Here is a 23768-nt window from a genome sequence, read left to right as displayed (position 1 = left end):
CCGGCTCAGACCCGGGGCCTCGGAGCTGGAGTGAAAGGTGCAGGGCCCTCCGTTCCTGCTGAGGTCCAGCTCTGGGCCACTCTCAGCCAGCCTAGACCTGGGGATGGGACTCAGTCACGTGTCTCTGGGCTAACAGCAATCACACAGAGCTGCAGTGTGTCCTGCCCCGGGGCCCCTCACCTGACACACATGCTCCCCCCAAAAGAAAGGGAGTTTGAAACTACAGTGTCCAGTTAATGAAAGTAGACTTATTTTAGTGACCATGGAACACCTGGGGGTTCTTCTAGCAGTGAAATCAGGAGCTGAAACCCCTGTAACAACCTTGTGGGTTCTGGAAGCATCGGGAGACGCTCTAGAGCATGTTACACACCACTGTTACTGGACGAGAAGCCTGAGTCTTCTTCCACAAGGAAGAGGAGAGGAACCTTTTCTGTGGCATGGAGACTGGAACAGAAGGGCTTTGCCGTGGGTCTTGGGGAGAGTCCTTCATGGAGATGAGAGAACCCAGGGGACATTTGTCTCTGACAGGCAGAAGGAATAGGAGCTCCGGACTCAGGCACTGACCCAGGCATCACTTCGTCTCCTGTGTCCCTGGATACCCCAGTGATTCAAGTTCGTCCATGCCCAGCCGAGTCAGCCCCCAGTGCCCACCCTGCCTAAGGATGGGGATGCGGAGCAGTGTGGCCAGGAGGGTGGAGGGGCCGTGGCAGGCAGGAACACATGGACCATGGGATCATCCTCAGTCAGGCATTTGAGGTGCTGGAGGTGGGTCACAGTGAACATGCCTGGCAGACGAGGAGAGGGGTGAGGGAAAAGATGCGCTTAGAGCTGTGTGTGTCTCCTGTCCAGACAGTCCGGGGGCTCTGGGCCAGCACCCATGAGGTGATGTTTTCAAAAAGGAGCTTGTACATATTCAAATCAGTTATCAAAGTGTGTTGTAATCTGATCTCATTTCTGGAGGCCTTGGAGACTGATGAGACAGTGACATGACCTGCCTTCTGTGGGGAAGGATGTCTCCCTCTGCTCATGATCACAAAGACTCTGACCCAACAAACCCTCCAGGTATACAGGACCCACCATGGGCTCCCAGGTCATCTACTGGGTGGCCCTCTGCCTCCTGGGGGCAGGTGAGTCCCTGGACGCCAAGTATTTCCAGTGTGTATATGTGTGCACGTGTGTCTATGCATGGGGGGCATGCGTGAGTGTGTGTGTGAGTGGTATGTACAGTGTGTATATTTGGTGTGTGTGTCTGTCTGTGTGGTGATTCCCATCATTGTCCCCATTCTGTTCCCAGAGTCTGTCTCCTCAGGTCACATAGATGCCAGAGTCTTCAAGGCCCCTGGCACAGTGTCACAAAGAGAGGCGAGGTCATAGCCCTCAGGGACACAAGTGCCTTTACTGGTACTGACAGAATCTGGCGTTTTTGATGTAGTTCCAAAACAAGGAGGGAACAGACACATCAGGGATGCCTGAGGCTCGGTTCTCAGTGGAGAAGTCTGATGGGACATCTTCCACGCTGAGGACCCAGGCTGTGGAGCCAGGGGACTCGGCCGTGTACCTCTGTGCCAGCAGCTTAGCCACAGCGTGGCATGGCCACCTCCTTCCTGTGCACAAACCACGTACATCTCCTCTCTCCTTGCTGCTCCTAGAAGCCTGAGCAGAGCCTTCCTCTGTCCTCCACTCCCCAGGGAAAGCAGTAGACTAGGACAGCAGCTGACCTTTGTGTAGGAGGAGGCCAGACCACAGGAGAAATCCTGAAGTGCTGTGCCTGTTGGCCGGTGGATAGAAATCATTAGACAGTAACAGAAATGCCTGCTCAGCCCTCAGCTGATCTGTGTTTACTCAAGTTACCTTGATGGGCTCCTGTGTGTGGTGGTGGTAAGGGCTTCTTGGTATATCTTCAGTAATGGAGAGAAAAAGAAACCCTACTCTCAAGTGCTGGGGTTTTTTTTTTTCCCGATTTTAGACTAGGTATTATTTCCTTCTATCCCCAGGTCTATCCCTCTCCCTTTCAGAACACGGTTTTAAGGGAAGAAAATCCCAGTTAGATGATAACTGTCAGACATGCCACAGGATTTAAGTAGAATGAGTAGATTAGGGATGTTAAACATGGTAAGTTGAAGGAATAGAGTTTGGGAGTTTAGGCTGGGTTCTCTAGAGGAGCAAAACCAGTGAAGTGAATGTATAAATATATATAGAAAGATTTATTTCAAGGAAATGGCTCACACAATTGCGGAGGCTGGCAACTCCCAAATCCACTGGTCAGGTGTCAGGCTGAAGGCTTCTCCACGAACCGGAGGTCAATCATGAGATGAGTGCAGGATCGAGAGAGAGAGAATGTGCTTTTCCAGAACATCCACATACATTGGATGCAGGCCACACCCCCAGGGAAACTGCCCTTCCAACTGATTGGCTGCTCACATCAGATCACAAAACAGAGGATGAATAAATAACATCTGCCAAACCATGAGAACCATGGCCTAGCCAAGTTGACAGATAACATTAAGCGTCACGTAGGTCTATGACTAGTGTTCGGATTGGGGTTAGAGGATGTTGATTTTAAAGCTTGAAGAATATTCTGGAATATGCACCCTGCCATCTATGCAGAGGTCCCTGAGTGGGGCACAAGTTTATGCTCAACTACTAATTGAAACTTTGGTGGTTCTAATCTGTCCAATAGAACCCCAAAAGAAAGGGTTGCAGAGCTGCTTCCATAGAGGTTACAGTCTGTGGAGCTCAGTTCTACTCAGTAACAGATGAGGTCTTCAGAAGCTGAAATCAACGACAATGGTTAGATGTCTGGTTTTCAATATGCAAATACTTCCCAGTAATTTTGGGGCCAGTGCCCAATAACCAAAACCCAATGCCATCGAGTTGATTCCGACTCACAGCGACCCTATAGGCCAGAGTAGAACTGCCCCATAGAGTTTCCAAGGAGCGCCTGGCGGATTTGAACTGCCAACTCTTTGGTTAGCAGCTGTAGCACTTAGCCACTAAGCCACCAGTGCAGAAGGGATAAACAATGATGATGATTCCCATTTTCGGCCACAAGATGGCACTGTGGCGCTACTGAGAATTCAGAGTCCTGGGTGGGTGCAGATAAGCTGCCCAGGAGGTGAAGGGTTAAGAAAAACTTCATTGATCCAATATTAGGCAGGTGTTTGAGGCTTTTGGAAACCCTGGTTGCATAGTGGTTAAGAGCTCTGCTGCAAACCGAAAGACTTGCAGTTCGAATCTACCAGGTGCTCTTTGGAAACCCTGTGGGGCAGTTCTACTCTGGCCTATAGGGTCCCTAAGTGTCCAAAAGGACTGGAGAGCAATGGGTTTGGTTTTCATTTTGTTTTGAGGCTTTCAGTCACTGCCAGGATACCTACAGCTCTGTGGGAGGTGTTAGGCCCCCCTAATTGCTAATGAGAACCACAGTGGGAGAACTGTGGACCCACAGCCTTGATGCCAGAGGGAGGTGCAAAGAGAGGAAGATGAGAAATCCTAGGGTGGGGTCTACCCTGAAATCAGAGCTCTGCCCCTCAGCTTGTCCTTCCTGCAATCAGAGGGGCCTAAGCCTGATACCCTGGAGGAAGGCTGATTCAGCTGTCTACTGGAGGAGGGGCTCTAAGGAAGAGGAGGAGGAGGAAGGAGGGAAAAGAGGAGAAGAAACACAGGAGGAAGAACCACCTCTGTCCCCTATCAGACAAAAATGCTCTGGTGGGAAAACACATGTCAATTGCAAACTATAACACCTACAAGGGAAGAAACTACCCAGGGGAAAATGTTAATACATGGAGCACACAGCAGCACTGGACCTGGAGATAATCCAAAAGAAAAAAACCCAAACCCGCTGCCCTTCAGTTGATTCTGACTCATAGCCACCAGCTGGTAGAATTATCAACCAGAGACTGTAAGCTAAGTTTCTACCAAGCACCTGTGGGCATAGGGCAGGTTTTGAAGGGTTCTGAAAGTATCTCAAGGGTCAATTAAGGAAGGAACTGAAATAACCATTGCTTTGGCTTGCGCTAAAACCCATGAGCTCTTCCAATTTTTTCTTATAAAAGATAACAAAGTAATATTGGGCATTAAGTTTCTTCTCCTCCAGCACACATCCGTTCCTGGCACTTCAAAGGTGGACACCCACACCCCAGAGCCAGTTTTCTTAACATGGATGAATGAACTCCAGGACTAGGAGGTCCAGAGGTGGGCTTCCCAGGGTAAAAAGGCACATGCAGGAACAGTGTGGGTGTCCGTACATACCTCCCCAGGCCACAGTTGTTTTTAGGTGCCCTCGAGTCAGCTCTGACTCACAGCAACCCTATATACCACAGAAGGAAACACTGCCGGGTCCTGTGCCATGATCACAACCGTTATGCTTGAGCCCATTGTTGCAGCCACTGTGTCAATCCATCTCATTGAGGGTCTTCTTTCCACTGACCCTGTACTTTACCAAGCATAATATCCTTCTCCAGGGACCGACCCTTCCTGGCAACATGTGCAAAGCATGTAAGATGCAGTCTCACCATTCTTGCTTCTAAGGAGCATTCTGGTTGTACTTCTCGGATACATTTGTTCATTCTTTTGGCAGTCCCTGGTATATTCAATATTCTTCGCCAGCACCACAATTCAAAGGCATCATTCTTCTTTAGTCTTCCTTATTAATTGTCCAACTTTCTCATGGGCATGATGTAATTGAAAATACCATGACTTGGGACAGGCCCACCTTAGTCTTCAAGGTGGTATCTTTGCTTTTCAACACTTTAAAGAGGTCTTTTGCAGCAGATTTGCCCAGTGCAATGCTTCTTTTGGTTTCTCGACTGCTGCTTTCATGGCTATTGATTGTGGATCCAAGTAAAATGAAATCCTTGACAACTTCAATCTTTTCTCCGTTTATCATGATGTTGTTCATCGGTCCCGTTGTGAGGATCTTTGTTTTCTTTTTGTTGAGGTGTAATCCATTCTGAAGGCTGTGGTCTTTGATCTTCATCAGTAAGTGCTTCAAGTCCTCTTCACTTTCAGCAAGCAAGGTTGTGACATCTGCGGAATGCAGGTTGTTAATGAGTCTTCCTCCAATCTTGATGCCCCGTTCTTCTTCATATAGTCCAGCCTCTTGGATTATTTGCTCAGATCGAATAGGTATGGTGAAAGGGTACAACCCTGACAAGCACCTTTCCTAATTTAAACCACGCAGTGTCCCCTTGTTCTGTCTGGAAAACTGCCTCTTGATCTGTGTACAGTTTCCTCATTAGCACAATTAAGTGTTCTGGAATTCCCATTCTCCACAATGTTAACCGTAGTTTGTTATGACCCACACAGTCAAATGCCTTTACCTAGTCAATAAAACGCAGATAAACATCCTTCTGGTATCCATCTGCAATCAGCAATGATATCCCTGGTCCCATGTCCTCTTCTGGATCCGGCTTGTATTTCTGACATTTCCCTGTAGATACACTGTTGCATCCACTTGGAATGATCTTCAGCAAAATTTTCCTTGCTTGTGGTATTAATGATGTTGTTCAATAATTTCCACATTCGATTGGATCACTTCTCTTGAGAATAGGAATAAATATGGATCTCTTCTGGTCAGTTGGCCAGGTAGCTGTCTTCCACATTTCTTGGCAGAGACGAGTAAGCAATTCCAGAGCTGCATCCATTCGTGGAAACATGTCAGTTGATATTCTGTCAATTACCGGAGCCTTGTTTTTTGCCAATGCCTTCAGTGTGGCTTGGACTCCTTCCTTCAGTACCATCGGTTCCTGATCATATGGGACCTCCTAAAATGGTTGAATGCAGACAAATTCTTTTTGCTGTATGACTCTGTGTATCACTTGCATCTTCTTTTGAAGCTTCCTGTGTCATTTAATATTTTCTCCATAGAATCCTTCACTATTGCAACTTGAGCCTTGAATTTTTTCTTCAGTTCTTTCAGCTTGAGAAATGCTGAGCGTGTTCTTCCCTTTTAGTTTTCTATCTCAGCTCTTTGCACATGTCATTATAATATTTTACGTTTTCTTCTTCAGGCACCCTTTGAAATCTGTTCAATTCTTTCACTACATCAATTCTTCCTTTTGCTTTAGCTGCTCAAATCTCAAAAGCAAGTTTCCGAGTTTCTCTGACATCCATTCTGGCCTTTTCCTTCTTTCCTGTCTTTTTAATGACCTCTTGTTTTCTTCATGGATGATATCTTTGATGTCATTCCACAGCTCTTCTGGTCTTCGGTCATTAGTGTTCAATGCTTCAAATCTATTCTTGAGATGGTCCCTAAATTCAGGCGGGATATACTCAAAGTCATACTTTGGCTCTTGTTGACTTGTTCTAATTTTATTCACTTTCGACTTGAACTTGCATAAGAGAAATTGATAGTGTATTGCACCTCGTCCCCTGGCCTTTTTCTGACTGATGATATTGAGCTTTTTTCTATCACCTCTTTCCGCAGATGCAGTCGATTTGATTCCTGTCTATTCCATCTGGCAAAGTCCATGTGTATAGTTGCCGTTTAGGTGATGAAAAATTATTTACATAGAAGAAGTCGTTGGTCTTGCAAAATGCTATCATGCGATCTTCGGCATCATTTCTATAACCAAGGCCATATTTTCCAACTACCGATCCATTTTCTTTGTTGACAACTTTCTCATTGCAATCATCGATAATTATCAACACATCTTGATTGCATGTATGATCATTTACAGACTGCAGAAACTGGTAAAAATCTTCAACTTCTTCACTTTTGTACTTAGTGGTTGGTGCCTCTATTTGAATAATAGTCCTAATAACTAGGCTCCTTTGTAGAAATATGGATATTATCCTATCACTGACAGCTTTGTACTTAAGGGTAGATCTTGAAACATTCTTTTTGACAATGAATGCAGCAGCATTTCTCTTCAAGTTGTCATTCCCTGCGTAGTAGACCATAGGATTGTCTGGTTCAAAATGGCCAATACCAGTCCATTTAGGTTCACTAATACCTGGGATATTGGTGTTTATGCCTTCCATTTCATTTTTGACCATTTCCAACTTTCCAAGATTCATAATTCTTACATTCCACTTTCTGATTATTTATGGATGTTTGCAGCTTTTTCTTCTCTTTTTAAGTTGTGCCGAGTCAGCAAATGAAGGTCCTGAAAGCTTGAGTCCATCTGTGTTCTTAAAGCCGACTCTACTTTGAGTAGGTGGCTCTTCCCCAGTAGTCTTTTTAGTGCCTTTCAACCTGAAGAGCTCATCTTCTGTCACTATATCAGACAATGTTCCGCTGCTATTCATGAGTTTTTTCACAGGCTGATTCTTTTCAGAAGTAGACTGCTTCTTCCTAGTCTGGATGCTCAGCTAAAACCTGTCCACCACAGGTGACCCTGCTGGTATCTGAATATCAGTGGCATAACTTGGGTTTATTGTTTTTGCTACAAGGGGTTTTAAAGCAAAGAGTTGGCCTCTGACTCCAGCTTCTGAGTCTTCTCTGACAGACTGCAGCATGCTGTTATCACCAAGATCCTAGTATACCTGGTAGCAAAAGGAGAAATGACACCATTAGCATGTGCCCTGGGCCTGAGACATTGGTAGGTGGCTGCATCCCAGGGGCTGCAGGAGACACAAACTCTGCTTCTCTGCTATAAAGCAAGGTCCACGCTCTAAATATGCCTCTGATAGTTTCTACTCCATTGGGATGGGGGTTTACCCTTTTCTTCTGTGCAGTAACAGAAATAGGCGCTATGGGCATCCCTTTTCTAGGCACAGGCGTACCTCCTTCTCCAAAACTGACTCTCCTAGGAGCCCTGTTGCAGATCCTGACTGGGATCTCACTTGTCCTCCACATGAGGTTGTGAATTAAAACATTAATCTCACTCTCCATCTAGAAACTCTTTTCTTCCCCAACTCCAACGATGAATTGATTCGGGTTCAGCTCTTGCATCCTTGACTCTGATTTTTTTAACATCTTTTGAGGACTCCTTGGGAGTGGGGTTTAGTCCTGTTGTTGTGAGTGGTCATTCACCCAGCTCTGACTCAGGACAACATTAGGTGCAACAGAACGAACATTGCCTGGTCTTGTGCTGCCTTCAATGTGGCTTTCTATGAGGGATGCCGAGGAGTCCTGGTGGCACAGTGGTTAAGTGCTCAGCTGCTAACCAAAAGCTTGACCGTTCGAACCCACCAGCTACCCCATGGGGGAAAGATGTAGGAAACTGCTTCCTCAAAGATTGCAGCCTTTGAAATCCTATGGGGCAATTCTGCCCTGTCCTATACAGTAGCCATGAGTCGGAATAGGGTCAACAGCAACAGGTTTGGTATTTATACCTATTCCGTTTATCTTCTCACTTTTAATGTCGTGCGTGAATTCCTTTTTTTTTTTTTTCTCTGTCTTTTTAGGTATTACCTACGTGAGGGTGGTTTTCAGTTGCGTACTTCCGTTCAGATCTCTGATCTGCAGAACATCATGTGAACTTTCCAGCTAACGTCCTCACCCTGCGTTCCACGGACCCACTGAGTCAGCACAGGCACCGCACCCTCTCCATTCTGCACAGAGAGCCTCTCAGCAGAGCACAGTAATGTGCTCATTCATTTGATCAATGTGTTTACTCACTGACTAGAAAACGAGCGTGGTACTAAACACGCCCCAAGGCCCTTACAAGGAGCTTTGGTGGAACAGTGGTTATAGCGCTTGGCTGCTAACCCAAAGGTCTGTGATTTGAACATATAAGCTATTCCTTCCGTAAAGATTGCAGCCTTGGAAACCTAAGGGCTGTTCTACTCTGTTCTGTACAATTGGTTTGAGTCAGAATAGGCTCAATGGCAATTTTTTTTTTTTTTTTTTTTTTTTTTTGGCTATGTTAGCAGAAAGGCAGAGTCTTAGCTGTGTCCAGAAGTCCACATGGGAGTGCTGTGAGGGGCTGTGGGACCACTGATCCTCAAAGTCGGGGGCGGGTCTGACAGAGGGCTGCCTGTCAAGGGAGGGTTAAGGAGAATCTTCTGTGGTCCTTTCATCAGCTAGAGGCTGGATGGCAGAGACATAGAGAGGCTAAGGTGCAGGTGTTCTGTCCCAGTGGGAAGCCACGAACATCAGCCTTAGGGAGACTCTGAACTCACAGAAGGGAAAAGAGCAGGGCTGTGGCGGGGCACCTGGATGCCGTGTTGGGGACTGGCAGAGGAAGAAGAGCAGAGAGGCCCTGGGGACACACAGGTGGCCTGGAGCCTCAGGCCTGGACCCACCCTGCAGTCCACCTGCTATGAGAGGCTGGGGGAGGGGCAGGGGTCCTGGGACAACTGGACGAGGGCTGGCAGGGAGGGTGGGTGCCCTAGCCAGTTGGGACAGTGGTGTCAGGGAGGTGATGTCACAGCTGCATCTCCAATCACAAGAGGGGCACTAGCTCCAGGAAGGGGAGCAAAACCCTGGAAGGGAGATACCACCTGTCCTACCGGACCTGCCATGGGCTCCAGGTTCCTCTGCTGGGTGGCCCTCTGCCTGCTGGGGGCAGGTGAGTACAGGGCACAGGTGGGAAGGTGCCCGTCTGCCTTTATCATCCCTGAAGTTCAAGAACACAAGGAGGCTGCAGCCGGGCCCCCTGCACTCTGTCTTCAGCTTCTGTCCCCCTACCCCACACAGGCCCAGTGGGTTCCGGAGTCACCTAGACCCCAAGGCACCTGATCAAAGCACCAGGACAGCAGGTGACGCTGAGCTGTTCCCTCCATTCTGGACACCTCTCTGTGTACTGGTACAAACAGGCCCAGGGCCAGGGCCCCCAGTTCCTCCTTCAGTATTATAATGGGAAAGAGAGCGAGAAAGGCAATGTTCCCCATCGATTCTCAGGCCAACAGTTCCCTGACTACCACTCAGAGCTAAACCTGAGTGAGCTGGAGGCAGGGGACTCAGCCAAGTTCCTCTGTGCCAGCAGCATGCACAGCCCTGCAGAGCCCCCTCCACCCTGTTCACAAAGCCCTCTGCCTGGCTCAGGAAGTGACAGTGAGAGCAAGGGCAGCCCTCGGGCTGAGCTCAGGGCTGCTAAGCTGGGGGCTCCCCAGGCGCTCTTTGCTCTACTCATCCCTGTAACCTGTGTCAGTGCTGACAGAAGTGTGCTGAGGAAGGACTGTGTGATGGTTTGTTCAGCTGCAGAACCACAACTGACAGAGGTGAAGCCACTCTCCTGCAGGCAGAGGTTCCAAACAGCAGAACAACGAGGCTCATTGGGCTCCGTTTCTCCGACACCTGTGGGACCCCCGACCCCACTCTGCAGAACTGTTCCTGCCTTGATTTCTCCTTTCCAGGCCCAGCTGTGCAGGAGCAGGAAGGTCGTAGGTCATGCACCACATGGAATTGTCATGCCTCTCTCCTGACAGCTTCAGGGCAGAGATCCCCCATGATTCCTACAGGTGACAAGAGAGAAAGACACACCTTTCTGACCTGGAGCCATCATTCAGTCCCAGGCTTGTGCCATCTTCCATGAAGGCTGTCCCTGGGTGGTACAAACAATGACAGAGCTCAGCTGCTAACAGAAAGGTTGGAGGTTCCAGTCCATTCAGAGGTGCCTCAAAAGAAAGGCCTGGCCATCTCCTTCAGAAAAATCATCCACTGAAAACCGTAAGGAGCACAGTTACACTCTGACACGCATGGAGTCGGCACGAGTTGGAGTTGACTCATTGGTACCTGGTTTTGTTGGGTTTGTGTGAGTAGGGGTGTTCCAGCAGTGCCTTCCTCGATGCACAAGGGGTGGGGGTGGCAGATTTGCTAAAGAATCTTCCTGTTCATGGTGCAGCCTACCAGGAGAGAGAGGACGTAAAGAGTTGGCATTCATTAGTCATTTTACTTTATTTAACCCACATTCTTGTACCCTTTACTTTGTACAAGATTTGGGATCACATGAAATAGGAAAGGGAACTTAAAATGACTTAAGCCTGTTTCTCGTTTCGGGGTTCCAGGGTCTGCAATGCTAAATGTACAATATTGACCTTAAACATCTGCCTGTTTCTGTGGAACCTTCTGTCTCATGAGCCACAGGCCAATTACGGAATGCAGGTGGTCAGGGCACTACTGTGCATGCAGGGTCCAGCTCTGCTCCCTGGAGAAGGTTCCGGAAGAAAACACTTATGGGCGATTTCAAAAGTTACCATCCATTTTCAAGTTGACTCTGACTCATAGCGACCCCAAGTGTGTCAGCGTAGAACTGCTCTATGGGGTTTTCAAAGGCTGACTTTCCAGAAGCAGATCGTCAGGCCTTTCTTGTGGGGCACCTCTGGGTGCACTCAAACCTCCAACCTTTTGGTTAGCAGCTGAGTGTGTTAATCATTTGCACCCCCAGGGACTCAGTCCACTGAATACCAGCCTTAATTCCCTCTACAGCCTTAATCCCCTGCCATGAAATCTAATAAATTCACAGGCTCCAGGGACTGGGACGTGCACATGTTTGGGAGCGTTCTCCTGCCGACCACACCCAGGAAGCAGGTGCCCGGATGTATCTAGCTAGGTGTGGGCAGGTGTCCCACCAGTCGGTGAATGGATAAGGAACTGAGTGAAACCTTCCTGAATGCTGGTTGAAGAGGTACCCTGGGATCTGGACCCCGGACTCCAAAGAGCGTCTTTGCAGGTGGAAGGTGTTAACAGGTGTTTGAGCAACCAAGCAAATGAGAAAAGGACTCTTGAAGGAATATCTGGGACACATGAGTCATAAATGGCACCAGGAAGCACAAAACATCTCCCCTGACCTCTGGACTGCAGGGATAGTTAGGTAAATAAAAGCCAGTGAGTCAAGGAGGAATTCCACAAACTGTTTGTGGGAAGCCAGAAAAGACTCATCTCATCATAAAAAAAAAAATGATGATAAGACTTGTGCAAATCAGAGGACTGCATTCCTCCCACTCTGAGCTGCTGGATGCATGTTTGTTTTTGACTTGAGGTTTGTAGGGAGGGGGGAAAGGGTGTGGCCACTGGGGCAGGCTGCTCTGGGGCCAGGCTGGGACAGGAGGGTGACATCTCAGAGGACCCCTCCAGAGTCCGTTCCTGCCATGCGTCTCCTGTGCACTGTGGTCCTGGCTGTCCTGGGGGCAGGTGGGTCCTGGGCAGGAGCCTCCCTTATCCTGGAATTTCCCAATCCTGCCCCAGGCTTTTTCTGTGGCCTCAGCACCAGCTTTGGTCTCTATCCCTACAGGGCACATGGATGCTGCCGTCACCCAGACCCCGAGGCACCAGATCACAAGGACAGGAGGGAATGTGACTCTGCAGTGTGCCCAGGACATGAACCACTACTCCATGTACTGGTACCGACAAGACCCGGGACTGGGCCTGCGGCTGATCCACTACTCTACCAATGTAGATGATACCAAGAAAGGTGACATCCCAGATGGGTACAATGTCTCCAGATCAAAAAAGGAGCACTTCCCACTCACGGTGAAGTCGGCAGTCCCCTCACAGACAGCTGTGTACTTCTGTGCCAGCAGTGCCTCCACAGTACTGCACGGCCATCTCAGCCCTGCACAAAAAGGGCTCAGGAGGCCCTCAAAGCCTACTCAGCCTGGGGACCTCCGAGTTGGGGCGTCAGGTTCAGGGATATCTGTACCTGCTGAGGTCCACCTCCAGGCCCCTCTCAGCCGGCCAGGACCTAGTGATGGGAAATGCACAGAGCTGCAGTGTGTCCTGTCCCTGAGCCTCTCACCTGGCTCCCAAATGCTAGGCCTTCTCCAACCCTGCTCCCACGCTTCCCCTGAGGGAAAGGGAGTTTGTAACTATACTATCCAGTTAATGAAAGTGGACATATTTTAGTCACCATGGAACACCAGTGCGTTCTCCTAGCAGTGAAATGAGGAGTTGAACCCCGTGTAACAGCCCCACGAGTTCTGGAAGCACAGGGAGACACTCTAGAGCATATTACACACTGGTGTTTCTGGATGATGAGGCTGAGTTTCCTTCCATAAAGAGGATGAGAGGAGCCCTTTCTGTGGCACGGAGACTTGAGTGGCAGGGCTTTGCTGTGGGCCATGGAGACAGAGTCCTTCATAGAGATGAGAGAACACAGGTGATGTAGGTCTTTGACCAGAAGAAGGAATAGGAGCTCCAGACTCAGACACTGGCCCAGGCATCACTTCCTCTCCTGTGTCCCTGGATATGCCAGTGACTTCAAACTCGTCCTGGCCCAGCCGAGTCAGGCCCCAGCACCCGCTTTACCTAAGGATGGAGATTCTGAGCAGTGTGGCCAGGAGGGTGGAGGTGCTGTGGCAGACACAGACACCTGGCCCATGGGATCGTCCTTGGTCGGAGATTTGTGCTGCTGGAGGTGCGTCACAATGAACGTGCCTGGCAAACGGGGCAAGTGGTAAGAGAGAAGATGTGCTTATAGACATGGTTGGGGTCTCCCTGTCCAGACAGCCCTGGAGCCCTGGTTCAGCACCCATGGGGTGATGTTTTTAAAAAGGAGCTTATACACATTCAAATCGGTCATCCATCCATATGTGTTATAATATGGTCCCATGATCCTGAGGGTGCGGGGACTGATGAGACAGTGACGTCGTCTGCCTTTTGGGGAAAAGGACACTCCCTCCTCTGCTCGTGTTCACAAAGACCCTGAACCAGGAAATCCCACGGTCTTGTCTGAACCACCACGTCCTCCAGGCTCCCCTGTTGGGTGGCCCTCTGCCTCCTGGGGGCAGGTGAGCCCTTGCATGCCAGGTAGTTCTAGAGTGTGGATGGAGTATGTGTGAGTGTGTGTATGTGAACATATATGGTGTGTGTGTCTGTCTGATGATTCCCATCACTGTCCCCATCCTTTTCCCAGCATCTGTCTCCTCAGGTCACATTTTGCTGCAGTTTCACAGGCCCCCAGGCACACGGTCATAAGGAGAGACCAGGCCATAGCCCTCAGAAGTGATCCAGTTGTGGGACACAACCGCCTTTACTGGAGCCAACAGGCCCTGGGCAGAGCCTGGTGCTTTGAAACAATGTCTGAAACAGTGATGCAGTAGACAAGTGGGGATGCCTGAGGCTCGGTTCTCCCTGGAGAGGATTGATGGGTCGTCCTCCACACTGAGGATACAGCCTGTGGAGCCAGGGGACTTGAACGTGTACCTCTGTGCCTGCAGCTTAGCCACAGCACGGCATGGCCACCTCCTTCCTGTGCACAAACCACATATTTCTCCTCTCTCCTTTCTGCTCCTAGAAGACTGAGCAGAGCCTTCCTCTGTCTTCCACTCCCCAGGAAAAGCAGTAGACTAGGACATCAGCTGACCTTTGTGTAGGAGGAGGCCCGACCACAGGTGAACTCCTGAAGTGCTGTGGCTGTAGGGGGGTGGATGGAAATCATTAGATGGTAACAGAATTGTCTGCTCAGTCCTCTGCTGAGCTGGTTTACTCGAGTTACCTTGATATCTCATGTGTGGCCAGGGTAGGGCATTTTTGTGTGTCTTCAGTAATTGACGTAGAAAGAAATCCTACTCTCAGGTTCTGTGTTTTTCTTCCTGTTTTAGACTAAATATTATTTCCTTGTATCCCCAGGTCTATCCCTCTCACTTTCAGAACACAGTTTTAAGGGGAGAAAATCCCAGTTAGACAATAACTGTCAGATATGCCATAGAATTTAAGTAGAATAGGGATGTTAAACATGGTAACTTGAAATAATAGAGTTAGGGTGCTTTAGGCTGGGTTTTCTAGAGGAGCAAAACCAGTGAAGTGTATGCATAGATTTATACAGAAAGGTTTATTTTGAGGAAGGGCTCACAATATTGTGGAGGCTGGCAAGCCCCAAATCCACCAGTCAGGTGTCAAGGAGGAGGCTTCCCCTGACTCACTTGGTTGCAGGAGCTGGTGAGTCCAAAATCTGTGGGGTAGGTGGCAGGTTGTAGGCTTCTGCAGGAAGTGGAGTTCAATCATGAGATAAGTGCAGGATTGAGAGAGAGTAGGAGCTTTGCCAGAACATCCATATATATTGGATGCAGGCCACACACCCAGAGAAACTGTCCTTCCAACTGATTGGCTGCTCCCATCAGATCACAAAATGGAGGATAATTACATAACTTCTGCCAAACCACTGAGAACCATGGTCTAGCCAAGTTGACACATAACATCAACCACCACATCAGGTTAGGACTAGTGTTGGGATTGGAGTTAGAGGATGTTGATTGTAAAGCTTGCAGAATATTCTGGAATATGTACCCTGCCAACTATGCAGAGGTCCCTGGGTGGCACACAAGTTTATGCTCAACTACTAACTGAAAGGTTGGCGGTTCAAATCCGTCCAATAGAACCACAGAAGAACGGGTTGGAAATCTGCTTCCGTAGAGATCACAGTCAAGAAAACCCTGTGGAGCTCAGTTCTGCGCGGTAACACATGAGTTCTTCACAAGTTAGAATCAAAAGCAATGGTTTGGTGTTTGAATTTGAATATGCAGATACCTCCCAGCATCTCTTGGGCCAGAGCAGAAGAGATAAACAATGATGATGCTTCCCTTTTTGGACAAAAGGTGGTGCTGTAGTACCACTGAAATCTCGGGGTCCTGAGTGGGTCCAGATGTGCTGCCCAAGAGGGGAAGGGTTAAGAAGAACTTCACTGATCCAATATTAGGCAGGTGTTTGAGGCTCTCAGTTACTGCCAGGCTACCTACAGCACTGTGGGAGGTGGGAGGTCCCTCAAATTGCTAAGGAGAACCACAGGGGGAGAACTGTGGGCCCACAGCCTTGATGCCAGGGGGAGGTAGGAAGAGAGGAAGATGAGAAACCATAGTTTGGGTCTACCCTGAACTCGGTGCACTGGGCCTCACCCTGTCACTGCTGCAGTCACTGGGCCTGGGCCTGATACCCTGGGTGAAGGTTAATCCAACTCTCCATTGGAGGAGGGGCTCTAAGGAAGAAGAGGAGGAGGAAGGAGAGAAAGAGGAGAAGAAATAGAGGAGGAAGAACCACCACTGTCCCCTATCAGACAAAAATTCTCTGGAGGGAAAACAAACGTCAGTTGCAAACTATAACACCTACAAGGATGCAAACCATCCAGGAGAAATGTTCATAGATGGAGCAGACAGCAGGCTTGACCTGGAAATAATCAGCTAGGAGAATTATCACCCAGAGACTGTCACCTAAGTCTCTACCAAGCACCTAAAATGGTTCAATGTTGACAAATTATTTTTGATATAGTGACTCTGTATATTCCTTCCATCTGTTTTTGATGCTTCCTGTGTCATTTCAAATTTTTCCCATAGAATCCTTCACTATTGCAACTTGAGGCTTGAGTTTTTCTTCAGTTCTTTCAGCTTGAGAAATGGCAAGTGTGTTCTTCCCTTTGGTCTACAATTTCCAGCTCTTCACACATGTCGTTATAATACCTTAGTTTGTCTTCTCAAGTCACCCTTTGAAATCTTCTGTTCCATTCTTTTTACTTCAGCAATTCTTCCTTTTATTCTAGCTGCTCGACATTCAAGAGCAAGTTTCAGAGTCTCTGCTGATATCAGGTTTGGTCTTTTCCTTCTTTCCTGTCTTTTTAATGACCTCTTGCTTTCTTCATGTATGATGTCTTTGTTTCATTTCACAACTCCTCTGGTCTTTGGTCATTAGCGTTTGACTCATCAAATCTGTTCTTGAGATGGTCTCTAAATGCGGGTGGGATATACTCAAGGTCGTACTTTGGCTCTTGTCGAATTCTTCTAATTTTCCTCAGTTTCAATTTGAATTTGTATAAGAGCAGTTGATAGCTTCTTCCACAGTCGGCTCCTGGCCTTGTTCAGACTAATGATATTGGGCTTTTCCATCATCTCTTTCCCCAGATGTAGTCAATTTGATTCCTGTGTATTCCATCTGGCGAAGTCCATGTGTATAGTTGCCGTTTATGTAGAAGAAAACAGGTATTTGCCATGAAGAAGTCATTGGTCTTCCAAAATTATATCATACAATCTGTGGCATCATTTATATGACCAAGCCCGTATTTTCCAACTCCAATCCGTCTTCTTTGTTTCCAACTTCCACATTCCAATCACCGGTAAGTATCAATGCATCGTGGTTGCATGTTCGATCAATTTCAGACTGCAGAAGCTGGTAAAAATCTTTAATTTCTTCATCTTTGGCCTTAGTGATTGGTGCGTAAATTTCAATAATTGTATTAACTGGTCTTCCTTGTAGGCGCATGGATATTTTCCTATCATTGACAGCGTTGTCCTACAGGATAGATCTCGAAATGTTCTTTTTGACAATAAATGCAACAGTGCCCCTCTTCAAATTGTCGTTCCGGACATAGTGGACTGTATGATTGTCTGATTCACATTGGCTAATATCAGTCCATTTCAGCTCACTAATGTTGATGTTTATGCCTACCATTTCATTTTTGACTGACCATTTCCAGTTTTCCTAGATTCATACTTTGTACATTCCAGGTTCCGATTATTAATGGATGCTTGCAGCTGTTTCTTCTCATTTTGAGTAGTGCCATATCAGCAAACAAAAGTCCTGAAAGTTTGACCCCACCCACGTTATTAAGGTCAACTCGACTTTGAGGAGGCAGCTCTTCCCCACTAGTCTTTTGAGTGCCATCTAACTTGAGAGGCTCATCTTCTGGCAGTATATCAGACAGTGTTCCATGGCTATTCCGAAGGCTTTCACTGGCAGATTCTTGTCAGAATAGACCGCTTCCTCCTAGTTTGTCTTAGTCTGGAAGCTCAGCTGAAACCTGTCCACCATGGGTGACCCTGCTGATATCTGAATACCAGTGGCATAGATTAGGTTTTTTTGTATGCTACAAGGGATGTTAAAGCAAAGAGTTGGCTTCTGACTCCAGCTTCTGAGTTTTCCCCCACAGTCTGCATCACACTGTTATCACCAAGATCCCAGGACAGCAAAAGCTGCTAGCAAAAGCAGAAGTGATGCCATTAGCACGTGCCCTGGGCCTGAGACACAGGTAGGTGGCTGCATCCCAAGACCTACAGGAGGCACAAACGCTGCTTCTCTGCTATAAAGTAAGGTCCACACACTAAAAATGCCTCTGCCCTCACTCGGCCCTGACCCGCCTTGGGCTCCAGGCTCCTCTGCTGCAAGGCCTCTGCCTCCTGGGGGCAGCTGAGTCCTCAGACCACCAAGAAATTCCAGTGTGTGTGTGTGGTGTGTTTAGTGTGTGTGCCCATGAGTGTGGAGTGTGTATGTGGTGTGTGTGTGCATAACTGTGTGGTGTGTGTGTGCGTATGTGTGTGGTGTGAGTGTGCGTATGTGTGTGGTGTGTGTGTGCACTGTGTGCATGCCTGTGTGGTGTGCATTTGTGCATATGTGTGTTCTGTGCATGCCTGTGTGTGGTGTGTCCATGTGTGTTATACATGGTATGTGCATATGTGTAGTGTGTCCATGTGTGAGGTACTGTTTGGTGTGTGTGGCATGTGCATATTTGTTGTATGTGATATGTGCGTTTGTGTGGTGTGTGTATGTGTGTTATATGTGGTATGTGGTGTCCATGTGAGCTGTGTGTGGTGTGTGAATGTGTATGGTGTACACATGTGTGCACATGTATGCTGTATGTGCCGTGTGGTGTGTGCAACTGTGTGCATGTTGTATGGAGTGTGTGGGGTGTGCACTTGTGTGTGGTATGTGCATGTGTGTTATATTTGGTTAGCGATGTGTGCATGTGTGTGTGTATGGTGTTGTACATTTGGTCTGTACACGTGTTTTGTGATATGTGTCTGCGTGTGCATGTCTTTTGTATGTGGTGTGGTGTGTGCATGTGTGCATGTGTGTGGTGTGTGCATATGTACTACATGTCGTGTTAGCAATGTGCGTGTGTGGTGTGTGCATGTGTGTGGTGTGTGCATGTGTGTGGTGTGTGCATGTGTGTGGTGTGTGCATGTCTGTTGTCTGTGGTGCATGGTGTGTACATGTGTGTAGTGCACATATCTGTGTGAAGGGGTTGGGTGGAAGGGTTGGATCAATCATATCAGGGCAGGGACAGGGCAGGCTGAGGTGCAAATACCACGGAGGAAACAAGGTGTGTTGTGGGTATAAGAAGACTGCTCGACCCAGACCCCTTTTTTTTCAAGGCTGTGAAGGACAGAGGGTCATAGGGACACTGAGCCGGGGTCCTGCCCAAGGGTGCAGGGTCCTAGGAAGTCTGCAGGGGTGACGTCAGAGCAGCGACATCAGAGAGTGCTCCTATCAGGGAAAAGGGGTGAAGAGTGATAGAATGCTAGGCCTAGGACACCCCGCCCTGAGGGAGAGAAGCCGCCCGTCCTACTCTACCTGCCATGGGCTCCAGGTTCCTCTGCTGGGCAGCCATCTGCCTTCTGGGGGCAGGTAAGTGCTAGGCACAGGTGGGAAGGCACCGACCTGCCTTTATCATCCCTGAAGTTCAAGAGCTGCAGCCAGGTCACCTGCACCCTGTCCTCAGCTTCTGTCCCCCAACCCTACACAGGCCCAGTGGGTTCCGGAGTCACCCAGACCCCAAGGCACCTGATCAAAGCACCAGGACAGCAGGTGACGCTGAGCTGTTCCCCCCATTCTGGACACCTCTCTGTGTACTGGTACAAACAGGCCCGGGGCCAGGGCCCCCAGTTCCTCCTTCAATATTATGACAGAAAGGAAAGAGACAGAGGTGACATCCCCCATCGATTCTCAGGCCAACAGTTTCTTGACTACCATTCGGAGCTGAATCTGAGTGCCCTGGAGCAGGGGGACTCGGCCACCTTCCTCTGTGCCAGCAGCTTGCACAGCCCTGCAAAGCCCCTGCCGCCCTGTTCACAAAGCCCTCTGCCGGGCTCAGGAAGTGACAGTGAGAGCAAGGGCAGCCCCCAGGCCGAGCTCAGGGCTGCTAAGCTGGGGGTTCCCCAGGCGCTCTTTGCTCTGCTCATCCCTGTAACCTGTGTCAGTGCTGACAGAAGTGTGCTGAGGAAGGACTGTGTGACGGTTTGTTCAGCTGCAGAACCACAACTGACAGAGGTGAAGCCACTCTGATGCTGGCAGAGGTCACAAACAGCAGAGCGAGGAGGCACACTGGGCTCAGTTCCTCGGGCACCTTGGGCCCCCCGACCACACTCTGCAGAACTATCCCTGCATCTGTTTCTCCTTTCCGGGCACACCTGTGCAGGAGCAGAAAAGTCACAGGTCATGCACCATGAGGGACTATCATGCCGCTTCCCTGACAACTTCAGGGCAGAGACCCTTCGCTGGCCCTACAGCTGGCAAGAGAGAAAGGCGAGGCTTTCTGCACTGGAGCTCTCACAGGGATGCAGGCTGCGTGAGGCCTTTCATGAAGGTTGTCCCTGGGTGACCCAAACAGTGAACATGCTCGAGTGCTAACTGAAAGTTTAGAGGTTCCAGTCCATTCAGAGGTGCCTCAAAAGAAAGGCCTGGCCATCTCCTTCAGAAAAATCATCCACTGAAAACCCCGTGGAGCACAGTTACACTCTGACACAGAAGGAGTCACCACGAGTTGGAGTTGACTCAGTGGCAGTTGGTTTTGTTGGGTTTTCCATGAGTGCGGGCAGTTCCAGCAGTGTCTTCTCGGCTGCAGACAGAGAGGAGGGGGGTTTGCTAAGGAGCCTTCCCGTTCATGGTGCAGCCTACCACGAGAGAAAGGACGCGAAGAGTTGGCATTTGTTAGTCAATTTCCTTTATTTAACCCATATTTTTGTGCCCTCTACATTGTACAAGATATGGGATCACATGAAATAAGAAACTTAAAATGACATAAGCCTCTTTCTTGTTTGGGGGTTCCAGGGTCTGCAGTTCTAAATGAACAATATTGACCTTAAACATCTGCCTGTTTCTGTGGAACTTTCTGTCTCATGAGTCACAGGCCAATTACAGAATGCGGGTGGTCAGGGCACTACTGTGCATACAGGGTCCAGCTCTTCTTCCTGGAGAAGGTTCCAGAAGGAAACTTTCAGGGACAATTTCACCAGTTATCACCCAAGCTGCAGTCAAGTTGACTCCAACTCATTGTGACCCAATGAGTATCAGAGTAGAGCTACTCCATAGGCTTTTCATAGGCTGACTTTCCAGAAGCTGATCGCCAGGCCTTACTTGTGGGGCACCTCTGGGTGCACTCAAACCTCCAACCTTTTGCTTAGCAGCTGAGGGTGTTAATCATTTGCACCCCCAGGGACTCTGTCTACTGATTAGCAACCTTAATTCCCTCTACAGCCTTAATCCCCCGTCACGAAGTCTAATAAACTCACAGGCTCCAGGGATCGGGACGTGCACATGTTTGGGAGCATTCTCCTGCTGACCACACCCAGGAAGCAGGTACCTGGATGTATCTAGCTAGGTGTGGGCAGGTGTCCCACCAGTTGGTGAATTGATAAGGGACTGAGTGAAACCTTCCTGAATGCTGGTTGAAGAGGTGCCCTAGGATCTGGAGCCCTGACTCCAGAGAGCATCTTTGCAGGTGGAAGGGGGTTAACAGGAGGGTGGGCAACCAAGCAAATGAGAAAAGGACTCTTGAAGGAATATCCGGGATACAGGAGTCATAAATGGCACCAGGAAGCCCCAAGGATCTTTTCTGACATTCTGGACTGCAGGGATAGTTAGGTAAATAAAAGCCAACGAGTCAAGGAGGAATTCCACAAACTGTTCTGCAGAAAGCAGGAAAGACTCATCTCCTCATAAGATTTGTGCAAATTCAGAGGAGTGAATTTCCTCCCACTCTGAGCTGCTGGCTGCATGTTTGTTTTTGACTTGAGATTTCAGGAAAAAGGGTGTGGCCCTGGTAGGCTGCTCTGGGGCCAGGCTGGGGCAGGAGGGTGACATCTCAGAAGGACCCCTCCAGAGCTTGCCCTGCCATGCGCCTCCTGTGTGCTGTGGTCCTGGCTGTCCTGGGGGCAGGTGTGTCCTGGGCAGGTCACTCCCCTCTCCAGGGATTTCCAGATCCTGCCCCAGCCTTTCCCTGTGGCCTCAGCACTAGCTTTTGTCTCTGTCTCCACAGGGCACACGGATGCTGGTGTCACCCAGACCCCAAGGCGCAAGATCACAAGGACAGGAGGGAATGTTACCCTGCAATGCACCCAGGACAGAAACGACCGCTACATGTACTGGTACCGACAAGACCCGGGACTGGGGCTGCGGCTGATCCATTACTCTAGCGGTGTTCCTGATACCAATGAAGGCGATGTCCCTGAGGGGTACAGTGTCTCCAGATCAAACACGGAGCACTTCCCCCTCACGCTGGGGTCGGCTGCCCCCTCACAGACAGCTGTGTACTTCTGTGCCAGCAGTGTCTCCACAGCGCTGCACGGCCACCTCAGCCCCTCACAAAAAGGGTTCAGGAAACCTGTGCAGCCCGCTCAGCCTGGGGACCTCGGAGCTGGGGTGGCAAGTGCAGGGGCCACTGTTCCTGCCGAGGTCCTGCTCCAGGCCACACTCAGCCGGCGAGGACCTAGTGATGGCAAATGCACAGAGCTGCAGTGTGTCCTGCCCCTGTACCCCTCGCCTGGCCCCCACTCTCCCCCTGAGGGAAAGGGAGTTTGTAACTACAATGTCCAGTTAATGAAAGCAGACATATTTTAGTGACCAAGGAACACCTGGGGGTTCTCCTAGCAGTGAAATGAGGAGCTGAACCCCCTGTAATAGCCTCGTCAGTTTTGGAAGCATGGGGAGACACTCTAGAGCATGTTACACACCAGTGCTTCTGGACAATGAGGCTGAGTCTCCTTCCATAAAGATGAAAGGAACTGTTTCTGTGGCATGGAGACTTGAGTGCCAGGGCTTTGCTGTGGAACATGGGAACAGAGTCCTTCATGGAGATGAGAGGCTGCAGGGAATGTGGGTCTTTGACTAGGGCTGTGGGCCAGGATTCCTGCGGTTATTTTTTAAAAGGAGTTTCTTGTTGTTGTTGTTAGGTGCTGTCAAGTCGATTCCAACTCGTAGCAACCCCATGCACAACAAAAAGAAACACTGCCCAGTCCTGCGCCATCCTTGAAATTGTTGTTATGCTTGAGTGCATTGTTGCAGCCACTGTGTCAATCCACCTCCTTGAGGGTATTCCTCTTTCCCGCTGACGCTGAACTTTGCCAAGCATGATATCCTTCTCCAAGGACTGGTCCCTCCTGACAACATATCCAAAGTATGGAAGATGCAGTCTCGCCATCCTTGCTTCTAGGGAGCATTCTGGTTGTACTTCTAAGACAGGTTTGTTCATTCTTTTGGCAGTCCATGGTATATTCAGTACTCTTCGCCAACACCACAATTCAAAGATGTCAACTCTTCTTCGGTCTTCCTTATTCATCATCCAGCTTTCACATGCATATGATGCAATTGAAAATACCATGGCTTGGGTCAGGTGCACCTTAGTCTTCAAGGTGACATCTTTGTTCTTCAACACTTTAAAGAGGTCCTTTGCAGCAGACTTACCCAATGCAATGTGTCTTTTGATTTCTTGACTGCTGCTTCCATGGGTACTGTGAATCCAAGTAAAACAAAATCCTTGAAAACTTCGGTCTTTTCTCCGTTTATCATGATGTGGCCTATTGGTCCAGTTGTGAGAGTTTTTGTCTTCTTTGTGTTGAGATGTAATCCATACTGCAGGCTGTGGCCTTTGATCTTCTTGAGTTAGTGCTTCAAGTCCTCTTCACTTTCAGCAAGCAAGGTTGTGTCATCTGCATAATGCAGGTTGTTAATGAGTCTTCCTCCAATCCTGATGCCCCATTCTTCTTCATATTGTCCAGTTTCTCAGATTATTTGCTCAGCATAGAGATTGAATAGGTATGGTGAATGGATACAACCCTGATGTACACCTTTCCTGACTGTAAACCACACAGTATCCCCTTGTTTTGATTCAATGAGTGCCTCTTGATCTATGTACAGTTTCCTCATTAGCACAATTAAGTGTTCCGGAATTCCCATTCTTCACAAT

The 23768-nt window shown here is 48.9% G+C and overlaps 1 gene segment (V, D, J or C); it reads left to right on the top strand.

Moving 5' to 3' along the window:
- The first annotated feature begins 11876 nt into the window (after positions 1-11876).
- Positions 11877-14062, top strand: LOC100676739 (T cell receptor beta variable 6-1-like). The segment is given in 2 exon segments: positions 11877-12019; positions 12120-14062. Coding segments are annotated over 2 exon segments (654 nt in total).
- Positions 14063-23768: the final 9706 nt, after the last annotated feature.

This window comes from Loxodonta africana, chromosome 8 (assembly GCF_030014295.1).
Source record: "Loxodonta africana isolate mLoxAfr1 chromosome 8, mLoxAfr1.hap2, whole genome shotgun sequence".
Taxonomy (NCBI): Eukaryota; Metazoa; Chordata; class Mammalia; order Proboscidea; family Elephantidae; genus Loxodonta; species Loxodonta africana.
Note: the sequence above shows the minus strand (reverse complement) of the source record. Positions and strands in the feature narration are given on the sequence as shown.